This window comes from Talpa europaea (assembly GCF_964194135.1).
Source record: "Talpa europaea genome assembly, chromosome: 3".
Classification (NCBI taxonomy): Eukaryota; Metazoa; Chordata; class Mammalia; order Eulipotyphla; family Talpidae; genus Talpa; species Talpa europaea.
Window position 1 is genome coordinate 147,943,856 of NC_140069.1, and position 14,914 is coordinate 147,958,769.

Consider the following 14,914-nt stretch of genomic DNA (forward strand, 5'->3'; position numbering starts at 1 on the left):
CTCTCTTCCTCTGGGTCAGTGAAATGGACTCTTCTTGTTTCTCTCCCTCTTTCTGGCTGCCCTAGAAAGTCAGGGCCCCTCTAATGCCCTCTGGACCTTGGCCTCTTGGGGCTTGTTCTAGCTCAGCCCCAAGGCCCCACACTCTCTCCTGGGGTGACCCCATGTTGGTATGTGTTAGAGCTCCCCCGTGGACAACAGTGTCCTAACGTGACTGAGTTGAGGTCCACAGACGTCAGCTTCTCCTTCCAGGGAGTCCAGAAGCTCTCAGAACTCTGGCCATGGAGATGGTCGCTGTCACCATGATGCCCTTCTGGTGCTCTGAAAAGTTCCTGATAAATTCAAACTGGAAAAGCTTCCACATATCCCATGCTGCCAGCTGTCCCTCAAGCATAGACAGCTTCCGCACAAAAACTATAAAACTTTACCATTCCTGCTATTCAGGGCAGTCTTTTGGGAGCCTCCCACTGAGCCCACAGGGGAGACGACAAAATCTCCCCTCTCCACCTCTCTGAGTTCTGCCTGTTTCTCCAAGGAATTGCCGTAACGGTAGGAGTACAGTTAGAGAAGCTTCAGGAAAAATGCCTTGCATTGACAGCACATGTGGGGTCCCTCTGTGGTCTGAGAACAAGGTCCTTCTCACTTCTGGGGGGTCCCCCAAAGCAGCAGTGGGGTGATAGCACTGATTCTGGACAGGTCTATAAGGGCCATTGAAGACATGGCCAAGGCCCCTGTGGTGCACCCGTATCTGTGAGGCTCATTCTCTCCCTTCACTTCTAGGATCCTGTGGCTGAACCTGCACCCCAGAAAGGAGACAGTCCGCATGGTAGGAAGATCCTTTCTATGTTAAGCTCACATTCTGAATTCTTGCACCTGCATCGAAGTGAGGTGGGAAAATGAGCTTGATAAGTCAGAACAAAGCTGCACCCCAAGACCTGGCTGAGGCCCTGCCACAGCCTGTCCCCCAGGAAATGCCTCCCACATCGTAGGGGCAGCACAGGCAAAGGTCCTGGGGTGGGTGTCATGGAGCTGGAGCTGCCTTTCGTGGTTTCTTTCCTGACTGAGCCTCTTCCTGAACCTGGTCCCAGGACCACCCAGGTTTGGCCTCCTGTGGGGAAAGCTGTGGTCACCCCTCCAGGGAGAGCCCTGGGCTAGGAGTCTCCAGGTGAGGGGTGCTAGTAAGGATACAGCCCCCCATGGCATGGCCTTCCTCCTGTTTAGGGGTTTTAGGGTGTGTGATTCGGTCCATAGGAGGAGCACACGCAGCTAGCGCAGGCATCCTTTCCTGAGGAGCCTGCAGGCTGGTCTGGGCCAGCTCTGAGCCAGAAGTGAATCAGCATCTAATAAGACAGATGAGGTCTCTATCACATGGAATATTCCAGAATAATGATTAAAATCAAAGTTATGATAATTGCAACTGACATTATGTCCTGGGTGGGTGGGGGACGGTCCATAGTGTGGTTTGCACGGTCACCTGGAGGTGACACACAGGGGTGAGATGTGGACACTGTGACCCTGTGGTGCCAGGACCCTGATAAGTCTACACTTGGGACTGTAGAATTTCCAGACGTGGCATTTCCAGCCCTGGGGGTCCCGCTGGCCCTCCCCAGGGAGCCCTCTCTCCAGACTCCCCTCCCTGTAGACGCTGCACTGCCTGATGACCCCCACGTGAGGAGCCCAGGTGTGCACTTGGTCTGGTTCCTTCACTCGCGAGTTTTCCAGACCCACCGAGTTGCAAGTCGCAGCTGACGCTTTGTCCTGACTCGCTGAGTAGCAGCTGCCGCCTGAGCAGCCACCGCGAGCACCATGAGCCCAGACTCACCCTGGCCCGTCCAGCCACGGACGTCCGCCCTCGGGTCCCCTCTGGCAGCCAGGGAGAGGGGCCCTGAGAAGGGTGAAGGCCAAGGCGCACATTCTCGCGTTCCTGGGCAATCTCGAGGCTTGGCCCGCACGGTCCTTCCGCGGGGTCCACTGGGAATCATAACCCCGTCCTCGTCTCCAGGGTCCCGCGCAGGGACAGACTCTGAGCGCGTCCTTGTGTCCGCAGGGCTGCAGGCCGCGGGAGGCGAGCCGGGCGCCGAGCCGCCAGAGCTGAGGGTGCTGCTCGTGGGCAAGCGGGGCGCGGGGAAGAGCGCGGCGGGGAACCGCCTTCTGCGCAGGCACGCCTTCCCGGCCAGGCTGAGCTACGAGCCCGTGACCCGGAGCTGTCAGGCCGCGAGCAGGGTCTGGGGAGGCAGGAAACTCCTGATCATCGACACCCCAGACGTCTCCTCCTGCCCGGACATCAAGTCGCAGCTGCTGGGGCTCGCCTCCGAGGGCCCCCACGCCGTCCTGCTGGTGACCCCGCTGGGCTCCTTCTCCTGGCGCGACGAGGCGGTGCTCGCGGCCCTCCAGCGCTGCTTTGGGGACGAGGTCACGGAGCACATGACCGTCCTCTTCACCAGGGGAGAGGACCTCGGGCCGCAGGACGCAGCCACCGTCTTGGAGACCGCAGGCCGAGCGCTGCAGGCGCTCCTCGACAAGTGTAGCCGCCGCTGGGTTGTCTCCGACTGCAGAGCCGCGGGCGCGGCCGAGGAGCGCCAGGTGGACGAGGTCCTGGGGCGCATCCTGGACTCGGTGGCGCAGCACCAAGGCCGGCCTTGCACCTTCACGGGGGAAGGTGAGCACCAGGACAGGCTCGCGGGGGGTAGGCCCCGGAGCCCTTCCCATCCCGGGGGGCAAGGAGAGGCTGGCGAGGACGGGCGGGGTCCTGTGGGGAACTTTCCAGGGTTTTCTCTCTCCTGCCCGGTGGTTTCCCGCGGCTCTGTGCCCTCCAGGACGCCCCGACGCCGGGTCCTGAGTCCTTCCCGTCACCCCCATCCCTCCTGGGTGGCGCGAGTCTCCACTGACTTTTTATTCATCTTCTCAAGTTTTCCTTGCGGTCCCTTGGCGTGGGGACTCGCAGAGGCTGCGGGGTGCGCGCGATCATCACCTGCAGGGGCGACCTTCAAGTCTATGGCCAAATGGGTTAAAAATTCCAAACCCCTGTTAGAGGCAAGCACCCGGTCGTCACTGAGGAATGGCCAGAGAGCTCCTTCTCGATATCCAGCCTCCTCCTGACCACGCTGAGACTCTTCGGGTCCAGGGCTAAGTGCCCTAAAATTTCCTCCTAATTTGCAGCGACCCCGAAAACACTGATATTTGGGGCCATTAATTTTCAAATCAGTGCTTTGGCACTTGCTGTCCAGCAGCATTCCCACTGTGAGCACAGCCGAGGACCCCGGGGAGCCCCAGGGCGGTGCTTCCCGCCACCCACTCCTGCTCCCCCACGTGTAGGTGCTTCCGTCATCTGGAGGGGACCTTTCCCATCTCCTGTTTCCCCCACGGTGTCTCTCGCCCTCTCCTGACTCTGTCATTCTCGTGTTTCTCTCCTCTCTTCTCTGCTGGAGGGGGCCGTGCTGATGGGGATGGGACAAGGGCCGGAGCTGAGTCTCCCCATGGGGGCCCGGGGGGCTTTAGATGGAGTGGTCGCCAGTCACTGCCTAAGCTCAAGTGCCCAGCCCCGTGTGCTGCTTGTCCTCGTCCCCCCCGTGAGAGGCTCCCACCCAGCCTCGCCCACCCGGTCCCTCCTGCTCCCAGTATCCCGCAGGGGAGACTGTCGAGGCCGGGGGGCAGGTGTGTATGAAGCTCTTGCACAGTGTGCGTGGGGGGCGGGCAGGGCGCCTCTTACCGACGTGTGTCCACGTGGGAAGCCGGCGGGGCTGAGTGGACATAGCCCGGGTGGAAATAGGCCTGGACAATGCGTAGAAAGTACCTGCCACTGAAAGCCGGGTAGGACTGAGCCTGCCCCTGGGGCAGGGGGAGCAACAGGGCTGGTCTGGAGAAGGTGGGGGATCACACCTCCAGGTAATGTGGGCTGTGGGTCAGACCAGGCCCCAGGGAGCTTGAGAACAGCACCCTCGGGAGGGACGGAGGCCGCCACTGAGATGTGTGGCATGTGGCGGTCAGCCGGCTCTGTGACCTGTCAGCCTGAGTCAGGAGATGCCTTCAGGGGAGCCGGTCACCGATGTCCCTTCAGGGAAGAGCCCGACGGGCTTTCCTCCCGGTGTGGAGGCGGGAACAGTCACTTGGGGAAGATTCGTGATTGAGATTCTCTTCACAGAAGAGACTGAACGGAGAGAGAGGCCAGAGCAGACGTGCCAAGGCCTGAGGGACCCCAACAACCATGTTGTGAGAGCTCCGTGCCTCTGAAATGCCCTTTACAGGGGACTTCACAGTGTGAACCCACACAGGTGCCAGCTGTGCCCCTTGTTGTGGTCCCGGAGCGCCCGTGACTCGCTTCCGTTCAGCGTGGCCTCCGGGAGGGGCTTTTGGCAGGGCCTGCTCCGGGGGTGGTGACCCGGCCGCGGGTGTCTGGCTCTCCACGGTCTCCCGGCCTGTGCAGTAACTCCCAGGGCCAGCCGCTTTGCTGTCCTGGGCAGCTGGCGACAGGGAGACGTGGTGGCGGCCGGGAAGGCGAGGGGGTGAGACGGGCGGCAGAGTCAGGAGGAGGCGAGAAACCGGTGGTTCTCACAGGAGTCGGTGAGGGACCGGGGAGGGGCCGGGCGGAGCCAGAGACGGGGGCGGTGGCGCGTCTGTGCACGAGCCCAGGAGAGACCAAGCCGGGCCCGGGCCAGGGACGAGCCCTCCTGCTCTGGATGAGCAGCAGCTGGGGCCCTGCCCTCTGCGCGTCCCGCTGGAAGCCACGGCGTCCCTGGGAAAGGCAGGCCCGGCTCACCCACCTCACCCACCTCACCCACCTCTCCCCTTTCCTCCCGCAGCAACCCTGAGCCTCCTCCTGGTGGGGCGCGGCGGGACCGGGAAGAGCGCGACGGGGAACAGCATCCTCGGGCGGCCCGACTTCCCCTCCCAGCTCCACGCGCAGCCCGTCACCACCACCTGCCGGCAGGGCACACGGCTGTGGGAAGGGCAGAAGGTCGTGGTGGTGGACACCCCGGCCCTGGACCAGGTGCTGGGGGCCCAGGGGGATCCCCAACAGCTGCAGGGGGAGGTCCAGCGCTGGTTCACCTGCTGCGAGGACGGGAAGAAGATTCTGGTGCTGGTGTCCCAGGTGGGACGGTTCACGCAGAGGGATGAACAGGCCCTGCAGGGTCTGGAGGCCATCTTCGGAGGGGAAGTGACGCGTCACATGATCGTGCTGTTCACCCGGAAGGAGGACCTGGGCGACGGGACCATCGAGGAGTACATCAGGGGCACAGACAACGAAGCTCTCAGGAAGATCATGGACAAGTGTGGGGGGCGGGTGTGTGCTTTCAACAACAAGGACACTGGCCAAGTGGGGGACACCCAGGTGAGGGGCCTTTTGAACATGGCCAACGCGCTGGTGAGGGACCACGGGGGGTACCCGCGTGAGTGGGAGAGCGTCAGCAGGAACATTCAAAAGGCTCTGGAGAAGCCCAAGCTCCCATCCTGGAAGACTTTCTGGAAACCTCAAGCCTCCAGAATGCCTGGCGGTCACTTTAAATCAGAGACAGTCTAGGGGACAGAGGATGGAGATTTGGTGAGGCCTGTGACTCTGGGGGCTGGAGAAGCAAATGTCTCTCACCTATGATGCTTCAGGCAAAACACACCAGATGGCAGGGGGTCAGAGAGGGAAGAAGGAATAAAATCAAGCCTCCGGAGAGGCTTCAGAGATGAGGCTGGTGGTGGGTCAGCTCCAAGCCACCAGCTCGCATCAGCTGTGTGGGTCGACTGGTATCAGGACAGACAGGGCCCAGGTGGAGGTAGCTGAGGTCAGGGAACAGCCACACGAGAGCGGGGCCCCCAGATAGGGGTGGTTGTCACAGTGAGACAATCTTACCGAAATTTTTTATATTTTATTTTTTAAAAAAGATTTATTTATTGATGTACACAAGAGCTGGGGTACAGGCCAGAGGTGTGGGGGGGGGGTGAGAGGACTCACCAGAGACAGAGCGGGGAGCAGAACAGGCAGATTGACGAAATACACTGCTGAGGGGAGCAGCGGGGAGACAGGAGAGGTCTGTTGCATCATGTGGGTTTCTCCCTGGCTGGGAATCGAACTGGCGCTGCAGTGGCTGTGGATTGCTTCATAGATTGTGTCTTAACCCCTTGTGCCACCAGGGAGGCCCAAGTTCCAAAATTCTAATGTAATTCTAGATTTCCACCAGATCATTGGAAACACCTTTGTGCTTTTCTCTCTTTTAAAGTCCTGGAAGCTGGGCCTCCCCTGGTGGTGCAGGCGGTTGAGCGCTGCGCTTTGAAGCTGTCCGTAGCCTCTGCAGCGCCAGTTCGATGCCAGCTGGCTGGGTGAGGGTCCCACATGGCGCAGCAGACCTGTCCTGTCTCGCCCACTGCTCCCCTCAGCAGTGTATTTCAGTCAATCTGCCCGTTCTGTTCCCTGATCTGTCTCTGGTGAATCCTCTCACCCTCCCGTGCATCTGGGCTGTACCCCAGTTCTTGTATAAATAAATAAATAAATCTTAAAAAAAAAGTCCCAGAAGCTGGGAATTAGGGTGAAACTCAAAGAACAATAAGCTCCCCGCTCTGGGGAGTGAGGCGCCTCCCGTCTAACAGGCCGGGGGGCATTGACACCCTGGCCTCACCCCCTCTGTCTGGCTCTGGGGGCTCCTTCACACACAGGGTCAAGGTGGGCCCCACCCACAGCTGAGCACAGGATGCTGAGAGCTGCCGGGTGGGTGATGAGGAGCTGGAACCTTCTCCAGGAGCCGTGGGGTGGAGGGCAGCAGCGTCAACACTTTGCACGTGATGAGGGCGGGTCCCACGTGAGGTTTATCTGTGAAAGCGGCAGGTAAACAGGTAAACCTTCCAGATGAGCCCGTGTGGAAGACACAACTTGTCACGTTGGTTCTCTTGTTCTCTACGCAACCCTCACTGCGACAGATCCTGGCAAGTGTCATGTTTTACCATAATGTTAAACATAACGTAGGTAAAAACATTCAGGTGAATGAAATAATAAAGACAAATTCTCCGTGAGCGCCTCCCCAGCCAGCAGGTCCGCGTCTCCGTCTGTGTGTGGGGGAGGCCCTCGGGCTGCACTGGGCTCTCCCCCTGGGGGCCCAGAAGAGGAAGGTTCTGGATGAGCCCCGGCTGTGGCGCTGCCTCGCTCCCGGCTGCCGCTGGTCCTCCCCATCCACCTCCCCCCTCAGCTTCTCCCCTTGGGCTCTTTCTGTCCAGCTCAGTCCCTCCCTGTTGGGGACCTGAACCCTCATGCCCGAGGGATCTGAGACCTGCTGAGCTCACCCTCCAGAGACGGGGGTGGCTGCCCCCCACTCTCGGCTGCCGTTGGGCAGGGGAGTCCCAGAGGTGGCTGAGGGGGCTCCGTTCCCCTCTGGGCCCCTATTTGTGTAGCAGTCACTTTTCCTCCTGCTGACCGGGGCTAATGACCGCCCCCCTCCCCGATGACCCTGCTTTTCTCTCCTGCTGACTGTCCCGGGGCGCCCAGGTGCCGGGGGAGGGTCAGAAGTCAGGACTCAACGGGACTTTCTCTTGCTTCTCCCACCTCGGGTTCCCAGCCCTTGTGTCCTTCGGCCCCGTCCCGGGGTGTGGGCGGCGTCCTCACTGGGGCCCCTGTCCGGGCCGGGGCCCTGGGTTGAGCATCAGCCCTCGGGAGCGTGCGTGTCTGACCGCGGCCACCAGCCACCGGCCGCTCCTCCTCCTGTCCCGTGTGACAGCCCTGGCGCCAGGGGATGGGCCCCAGCTGGGGCGATGTTGCCCACAAGGGACAGGGCGACCCTGGAGACATGTTGGGCTGTTCCCACAGGGGAGGGTGCGGCCCACAGGCGTGGGCAGAGGCCCGGGCCGGGCCGGGGCGGCCAGTCTCACCGCCCAGGGAGCCTCCGCGCAGAGTAGCCCACGCCCAGAGTGTCCGCAGGGCCGAGCAGGGAGACCCGCGTGCCGTGCGCCTGTGCCAGGTGGGGTCCCCGGGGTCCCCACGTCCTCGGACGAGAGGGTGAGGCGCACGTCCAGGAGAGGCCTCTCCTTGCTCAGCACCAATGACGGCTCCCGCGTGAAGCTCGTGTCGCCTGTTCTCCCCGGGCCTCCCTCCAGCCTCGGCCTCTCCCCAGGCCCCTGCCTGCTCCCCCCTCCCTCTCCCTCCCTCTTCTCCCCACCCTGCGCTGAGACCCACCTCGGGGACAGCGGCTTCTGCGGCCACATTAGCCTGACTGTGAAGATGAAAGTTTCCTGACTACAAAGACGGAAAATCCCAAAATCCCCCCACGGTCCGGCTGTCACGGCGACCGTTCATGCCACGGGCTGCGGGGCCTTCTCCGCGGTGCTGCGTCCTCCCCGCGGCGTGGGGTGTCCCCTCCCGCTCTCCCTGGGGGTGGAGCGGCCTCCAGACAGCCGGGGCCTGAGCGCCTTCCCAGAGCAGCCCCGGATGGCTCAGCCCGTTGGTGACAACAAGGTGGGTCCCGCAGCACGTCCTGCTCACCCTCCTCCCCAGGCCGCCCTCCCTGTGGGGGCAGCGTGACCCCTTCCTGACCCGGGGGACACACAGCGTGAGGCCCGATGATGATGGCCCCTGCTGGCCCACGTGCTGCCCCACAGCCCCCGCAGGGTGTTTTGTCTTTCAAGAGGCTGCGTCACCTGAAGCTGAAATCACCTGAGCACCCTGTTCCTTGGGGCTGGGTGAAATTTGGTCAAACAACAGGTCAGAGTGCAGAGCCCCCCCATCCCCCCTGGGTTCCGGGGTCCCCTTCTTTTCTTTTTTTTTTTTAAACTATCTCTCACTCTTTTAAAGATTTATTTATTTATTTATACAAGAACCAGAGGCGAGAGGCGCAGGAGAGCGAGAGACTCCCCAGAGACAGAGTGGGGAGTAGAATAGCAGAACAATGGAAAACACTGCTGAGGGGAGCAGCGGGGAGACAGGAGAGGTCTGCCGCGCCATGTGGGCAGCTCCCTGGCCGCCGGGAATCCAACCCGCGCTGCGGAGGCTGCGGACAGCTTCACAGAGCTGCGCTCAATCCGCTGCGCCACCGGGGCGGCCCGTGCCCTTCATTTCTTCCCCAGCGGGTTCTGTTTCCTCCTCTGGAGTCGCCTTCCTGCTTCAGCCTGTGACTCTGACAGCCCGACAGGCAGCTTTCGCTTTTATGTAAAGCCTGGCGTCCTCACGCGATGACTCGTGCTTGGTCTCTCCTTTCTTCCTCACTCTCAGAAACTGTCCCGGGAGCTCCCCGGGGCGTGGGGTCCGGGCCCAGCTCTGTGCGGGGCTGTCTCCCTCCCCTCACCTGGGGACACGCTGGGGTCTGCCTGTCAGGTCCCGGCCCTCAGCAGCGATGGCGGCTCCCTCAGCCTCCGACTGTCCTCACATCCCAGAATTCTTTTCTTTTTTTGGCTAAAACAAAAAACTTGTTTCCTACCCCCCCCCCCGCCCCTTACTGAAGGTGGGATTTATGTGACTTAAGAAACATTAAACATCTTGCCACAGGCCCAGAACTGTGGATACAATAGAGGTGAGCCTCAAATGTGCACCCGAGATGCCCAGGGTCGGGCTGACCAGAAGGATCGTTTGGCTTCTCTCCGGCGCCCGTCACCTGTCCCTGTTTAGAAGGCCCAGCTCCGAGTCTCCTGGCGCCAGGCAGAGGCGTCTTTCTAGTGTTGTCCCACTTGTGTGCCCGTCCTTTGTCAGCGTCTGCTGGTTATCTCAGTCCCCTGACTGCTTCCAGTTTCTCTGGTTCCCGATATTTCCCATCTCCGGATGTTGACTGAGAGGTCTTTCATGCTGGCCTTCCTGTTTTGCAAACTTGGGCCTCATTTATTAATTTGTGGAGACTTGTTTTTGGCAAAGGTCTATCATCTGCCCTCCCATGTCACACTCTTGGTGGCTTCTCCTGCAGCAGGGGGCAGCTGGCCTGTCTCTCACAGTGGGGTGCTGACGGGGCTCCCCGAGGCTCCTCACAGCTGGCCCACCCAGGACGGCTGCAGCAGTGGCAGATCCCGTCAAATAGCGCATCCGAAAACCTGCCTCGAGTGGCCTGTTTCTGCCTCTCGTCACCCGCGGTCCTCGTGCCGGGAGAGGGACGCCATGCAGAGTCCATCCTCGTCGCTAACACCCACCCTGAGCTCCACGCCCCTTCCCCGGCAGCTGGTGTGGAAACATGTCTGGGTCGCGCCCCCCTCACCTGCACCTCCCTGACTCTGGGCCACCGGGCCCTGATGCCGTACAGGTGGCAGGAGCTGCCTCAGGAGAAGCGGCTCCAGGTGTCCCAGCCCCAGAGGCAGCAGCAGGCCCCGCGGCTCTGACTGCAGTTTCCTTAGAGCCGAAGTCACGGTGATGGGTCGTTGGGGGTCGCAGGCAGTTCGGCTCTTGCCTGGGCCCTGCAGCAGGGCTGTGCTCATTATGACCAAGTGTAGGGTAAGGAAAAATGTCAGGCTTTTCTGCCCTCCCGCCATCAGGCTAGATGATGGATCCTTGTCCTGAACGCATGCCTGATGGCGGGCACCTGGAATAGGGTGTGGGCCTAGGTAGATGGGATTCACCTGGGCTAAGACTGTGCCTTTTAAGGGCGGTGTCACGGGGACACCAGTAGAAGCTGAAAGAGAAGCCAAGAAAGAAGTAGCAGAAGCCGAGAGAGAAGCCGAGAAGGCCGGAGAGCCCAGATAGAGTGAAGACTTGCTGGGGGCTGGGAGGCCTGCCAGCCTCTCGGCCCTCCAGCACCCCTGCCTGCCATGTACCTGGTGAACCCCAATAAAAGACCTGCAAAAAAACCACTGAGGACTCTGACTCCTCCTTTACCCGGTCTGCATGGGATCAGAAAACCTGCACCGTGTCCATTCCTGACCCTACACCAAGTCACCGGGAGAGCTTAGACCCCAGAGCTGTTGTAGGGTGAGGTAAAATGTATCAGGCTTTTCTGCCCTCCCGCCATCAGGATAGATGAGGGAACCCTGTGATCCTGAATGCGTGCCTGATGGCGGCACCTGAAGTGGGAACACCTGTGCTAAGACTGTGCTTTTAAGGGCGGCGTCACGGGGACGGCAGTAGAAGCCGAAGGAGAAGCCGAGAGAAGGCTGGAGAGCCCACAGAGTGAATCCCTGCTGGGGGCTGGGAGGCCTGCCAGCCTCCCGGCCCCCCAGCACCCCTGCCTGCCATATGCCTGGTGAACCCCAATAAAAGACCTGCAAAAAACCACCGAGGACTCTGACTCCTCCTTTACCTGGTCTGCATGGGATCAGAAAACCTGCACTGTGTCCAGTCCTGCCATTACAGCTGTGAATTCCAGCTGAAGGGGATTTATTCTAATAAAAGAGGGTGCACCCTTGCTTTCAGGAATCTTCCCAGCCACTCCCTGATGTGTCTGAGGTCCCGGGGATGATGCAAAACCTCGGTCTCTTGACAGTCAACGTATGTGTCATATGTGACCTAATGCAGCGCCACATGCTGCCACCTCCCAGCATCGTTACTCCTCAGGCAACTAAGGGGGCTCTGGGGGGCTGCCGGTGTGTCACCTGGAGCTGCAGACCCTGGGTCTCAACTGAGCTACGCCCACCAGAGAAGCCGGTCACGTCTGCTGCTGTCAGCTGGGGCTGGGCCGTGAGGGCCACCCGGTGGGCATCCCCCCCGCCTGCAGTTTGAGCTTCTCACCCTGGGGCCGGTTCTATCCACAGAGCCGCCTCCACGAGCCCCTACATTTTCAGAGAGCAGCTCTTGCTCCTCATTTTCTAAAAGGAGAGGATATTTAAATTCCACTCCCTGGAAAGAGAATCATGTTCATTCTTTTTCATAGAAGGAGGAGGAATTTGGGGCAAAGGATTTGAGGGCGACTAGGACACTCACTGTTCCAGACAGTGGACCAGAGTGACTTGCTCACACCAGGAAGCATTTCCACGCCCCTGGCTGGCTTCTGGAGCCCCTGTGCCCGTGGCAGCCCCCCCTCACCCCATGATGCTAGAATCGTTGCTCCAAACTGAGTGGAGCTGCTTCTGGCAGCTCAGGCGTGTCCTCCACCTTTGGCTACTCTTCTCCGTCCACGTGGGATGGATGCTGCCGAGTCTCCCTCTGACCGGGCTCTTCTGTTCCAGAAGCTTTGGGAAGAATCCCCTTTAAAAAAAGATTTATTTATTTATGCATATAAGAGCTGGGGTGCAGGCCAGAGGTGCGGGAGGTGAGAGGATTCACCAGAGACAGTGGGGAACAGAACAGGCAGACTGACTGAAATACATTGCTGAGGGGAGCAGAGGGCAAGTCAGGACAGGTCTACTGCGCCATGTGGGTAGCTCCCTGCCCAGGGATTGAACTCATGCTGCAGTGGCTGCGGACAGCTTCATAGTGCTGAGACTTTACCCTTTGTGCCACTAGGGAGGCCCTGGGAAGCCCCATTTTGACCTCTGATTCCTGCTGCTTTTCTTTTTCTTTCTTTCTTTCTTTTTTTTTTTAAATCCTCAGTGTATTCTTTTTTTTTTAAATTTTTCTAGAGGCATGTCTTATTTATTTATTATTTTTTTGTTTGTTTGGTTTATACATGCACTGGGTACAGTCAGAAGCGCGGGAGGGTGAGAGAATTCACCAGAGCCAGAGCGGGGAGCAGAGCAGGCAGAAGGACCGAAGTACACTGCTGAGGGGAGCAGCGGGCGGCAGGAGAGGTCTGCGCGCCATGCGGGACCCTCCTCCGGTGGCCGGGGAGCAGCCGGGGATCGAACCGGCTGCAGAGGCTGCAGGCAGCTTCGCAACCCAGCGCTCAACCGCTGCGCCACTGGGGAGGCCCCTTGCTGCTTTTCTTTACCCCAATTTACTAGGGCTCCATAGTTTGGCTGCAAAGGGGGCGGTTTGCCTGGTGGATACGGTGCTTGTGTGCACGCGCTGTTACAGCGATGGAGGACAGAAGTGGCTCGAGGCTCGGAATCTGGACAGTGGTGCCTGGAATGTGAGCAGTAGCTCCAGGTCAGGGCCTGCTCTTCTGCCTCCCTAAGCACACGACCATGCCAGAGGCCCCATCCGCGGGGAGATCAGATGTTTCCTTACAAGATAAATGCAAAGAGAAAAACCACAGGACATTCAGATTCAAATATTTAAAAAAATGTTTTTGCGTAAAGCTGACAGCAGGGTTTGTCTCAGCATCTCAAGCGTCATGTCTGGTGAGTGAGGCTCTCGGGAAACTTAGAAAAGAATTTGAATCACATCTGTCTTCTTAGAACAAGCATTGGAGGCATTAGTCATTTCTCTACAAAAAAAATTACAAATATTTTCTTGGTTATCATTCACATTTCATCTTGTTTTTGTTATGTGGCTGTGTATCACTGTTGTGTAAACAAATTTTTCGGTAATTTTTTTAAAGATTTATTTTATGTATTTATGCATACAAGAACTGGGGTCTAGGCCAGAGACGGTGGGGAGCAGAACAGGCGGATCTACTGAAATCCGCTGCTGAGGCGAGCAGCAGGGAGACAGGAGAGGTCTGCTGCGCCTGTGGGTCACCTCCCTGGCTTTGGATCTCAGGCTGCAGGGGCTGGCTAGAGCTTGATAGGGCTGAGTCTTTAACCCATACGCCACCAGGGAGGCTCTAATCAATAAATTCTTTTGAGTGTTCTGGTTTTGACTCCAGCTTAGACCTTCCCTAGGCATGGATTGCAGTGTAATACTTTTGCTAATATTTACATATTTTGCTCACATGTAATTTATCTTGCTTTTCCTGCAGAAACTGTACCTTAGGTTACTAAATAAGTGAAGAGAGTAAAAGTGTCCTCATAGAATTATTCTAGCTACCTGATGAAAGATATCTCTGGTTTGCAATTCCTCATGAATGGTTTGATACCATGTCTGATCAAACAACCACAATTAATGCCTAGTTTAGAAAATGTCTGAGACAGAGGAACACAGGAAATAACATCATGAGGATGTAAGCAGCAAAAATCAGAGTAAAGGGAAATCAGGAGCACAAATGTCATGTCCTTGATAAACACTTTGCAAGAAATATGGGTGTGGGGTTTTCTGTGTCTGGCCCTGATAGAATAACTATGATTGTTACATACTCTTCTTCCAAAAAGAACAAAAAACCATGTATATATCTAAGCAGATAAAAAAGAAACCTCTTTCTAGACACCCACAGTAGATATATTTAAAAAAATATTTATTTATTTATGCATACAAGAACTGGGGTACAGGACAGAGATGTGGGGGGTGAGAGGATTCACCAGAGACAGAGCGGGGAACAGAACAGGCAGACTGACTGAAATACACTGCTGAGGGGAGCAGCGGGGAGACAGGAGAGGTCAGCTGCGCCATGTGGGTTAGCTCTCTGGGTGGGGATTGAACTCAAGCTGCAGTGACTGCAGACAGCTTCACAGGTTGCATCTTAACCCCTTGTGCCACCAGGGAAGCCCCAGTAGTTATATTAATAACAGACAAACTAGACTTCAGAACAACACCACGTCTACCCCAGGGATACAGATGGACCTCAATAGGTTATTGAGGAAGACACTATAATACTGAAGGTACCATGAATCTCCTAAGTAAGAGACTTTCCAAAATAAGAAAGAACTTCAAAACGTAAGAAGTAACAAGTGACAGAAATGAAGAAATAGATAAATCTAGTTATAGCTGGAGATGTCAACACTCCTTTCTCAATCATGTATGTTATTTTCCCCTGTTCCGAAGACTGAGCAGATAAGGAAGGAGACATTCTGGGTCATAGTTCAGGTTTCTTTCCCACCAAACTCTTGGGGTTTTATTTCCACATTTCCCACAATTTTGTCTTTGAGTGAGTGGGGTGGGGTCTGAAGAAGGGAGGTGCAGAGAGAGGCTCTGGGTCCTGCACAGGGGGTACATGCCGTCTAAGCTTCCTGGGCCCCCTCTCCTCCCTCCTAGGAAAAGCCAGCCGTCTGTCTTCTGTCTGAACGGGAAGCTGGAGCCGCTGCTGTTACTATGAATGGATGGGGAGGCATCTGCTCGCGGGGT

General features: G+C 58.0%; 1 protein-coding gene across 1 annotated transcript in view; it reads left to right on the forward strand.

The window, feature by feature from the left end:
• GIMAP8 (GTPase, IMAP family member 8) overlaps nt 1-10,263 on the forward strand; it is a gene marked incomplete at both ends in the record, with an annotated part of 13,232 nt that extends 2,969 nt beyond the window's left edge. The window contains 4 exons of the mRNA XM_084230706.1: nt 778-823; nt 2,045-2,656; nt 4,797-5,384; nt 10,106-10,263. Coding sequence (XP_084086832.1) covers nt 778-823; nt 2,045-2,656; nt 4,797-5,384; nt 10,106-10,263 — 1,404 coding nt within the window. The remainder of the gene's footprint in view (nt 1-777; nt 824-2,044; nt 2,657-4,796; nt 5,385-10,105) is intronic.
• Between the last annotated feature and the right edge of the window lie 4,651 nt (nt 10,264-14,914).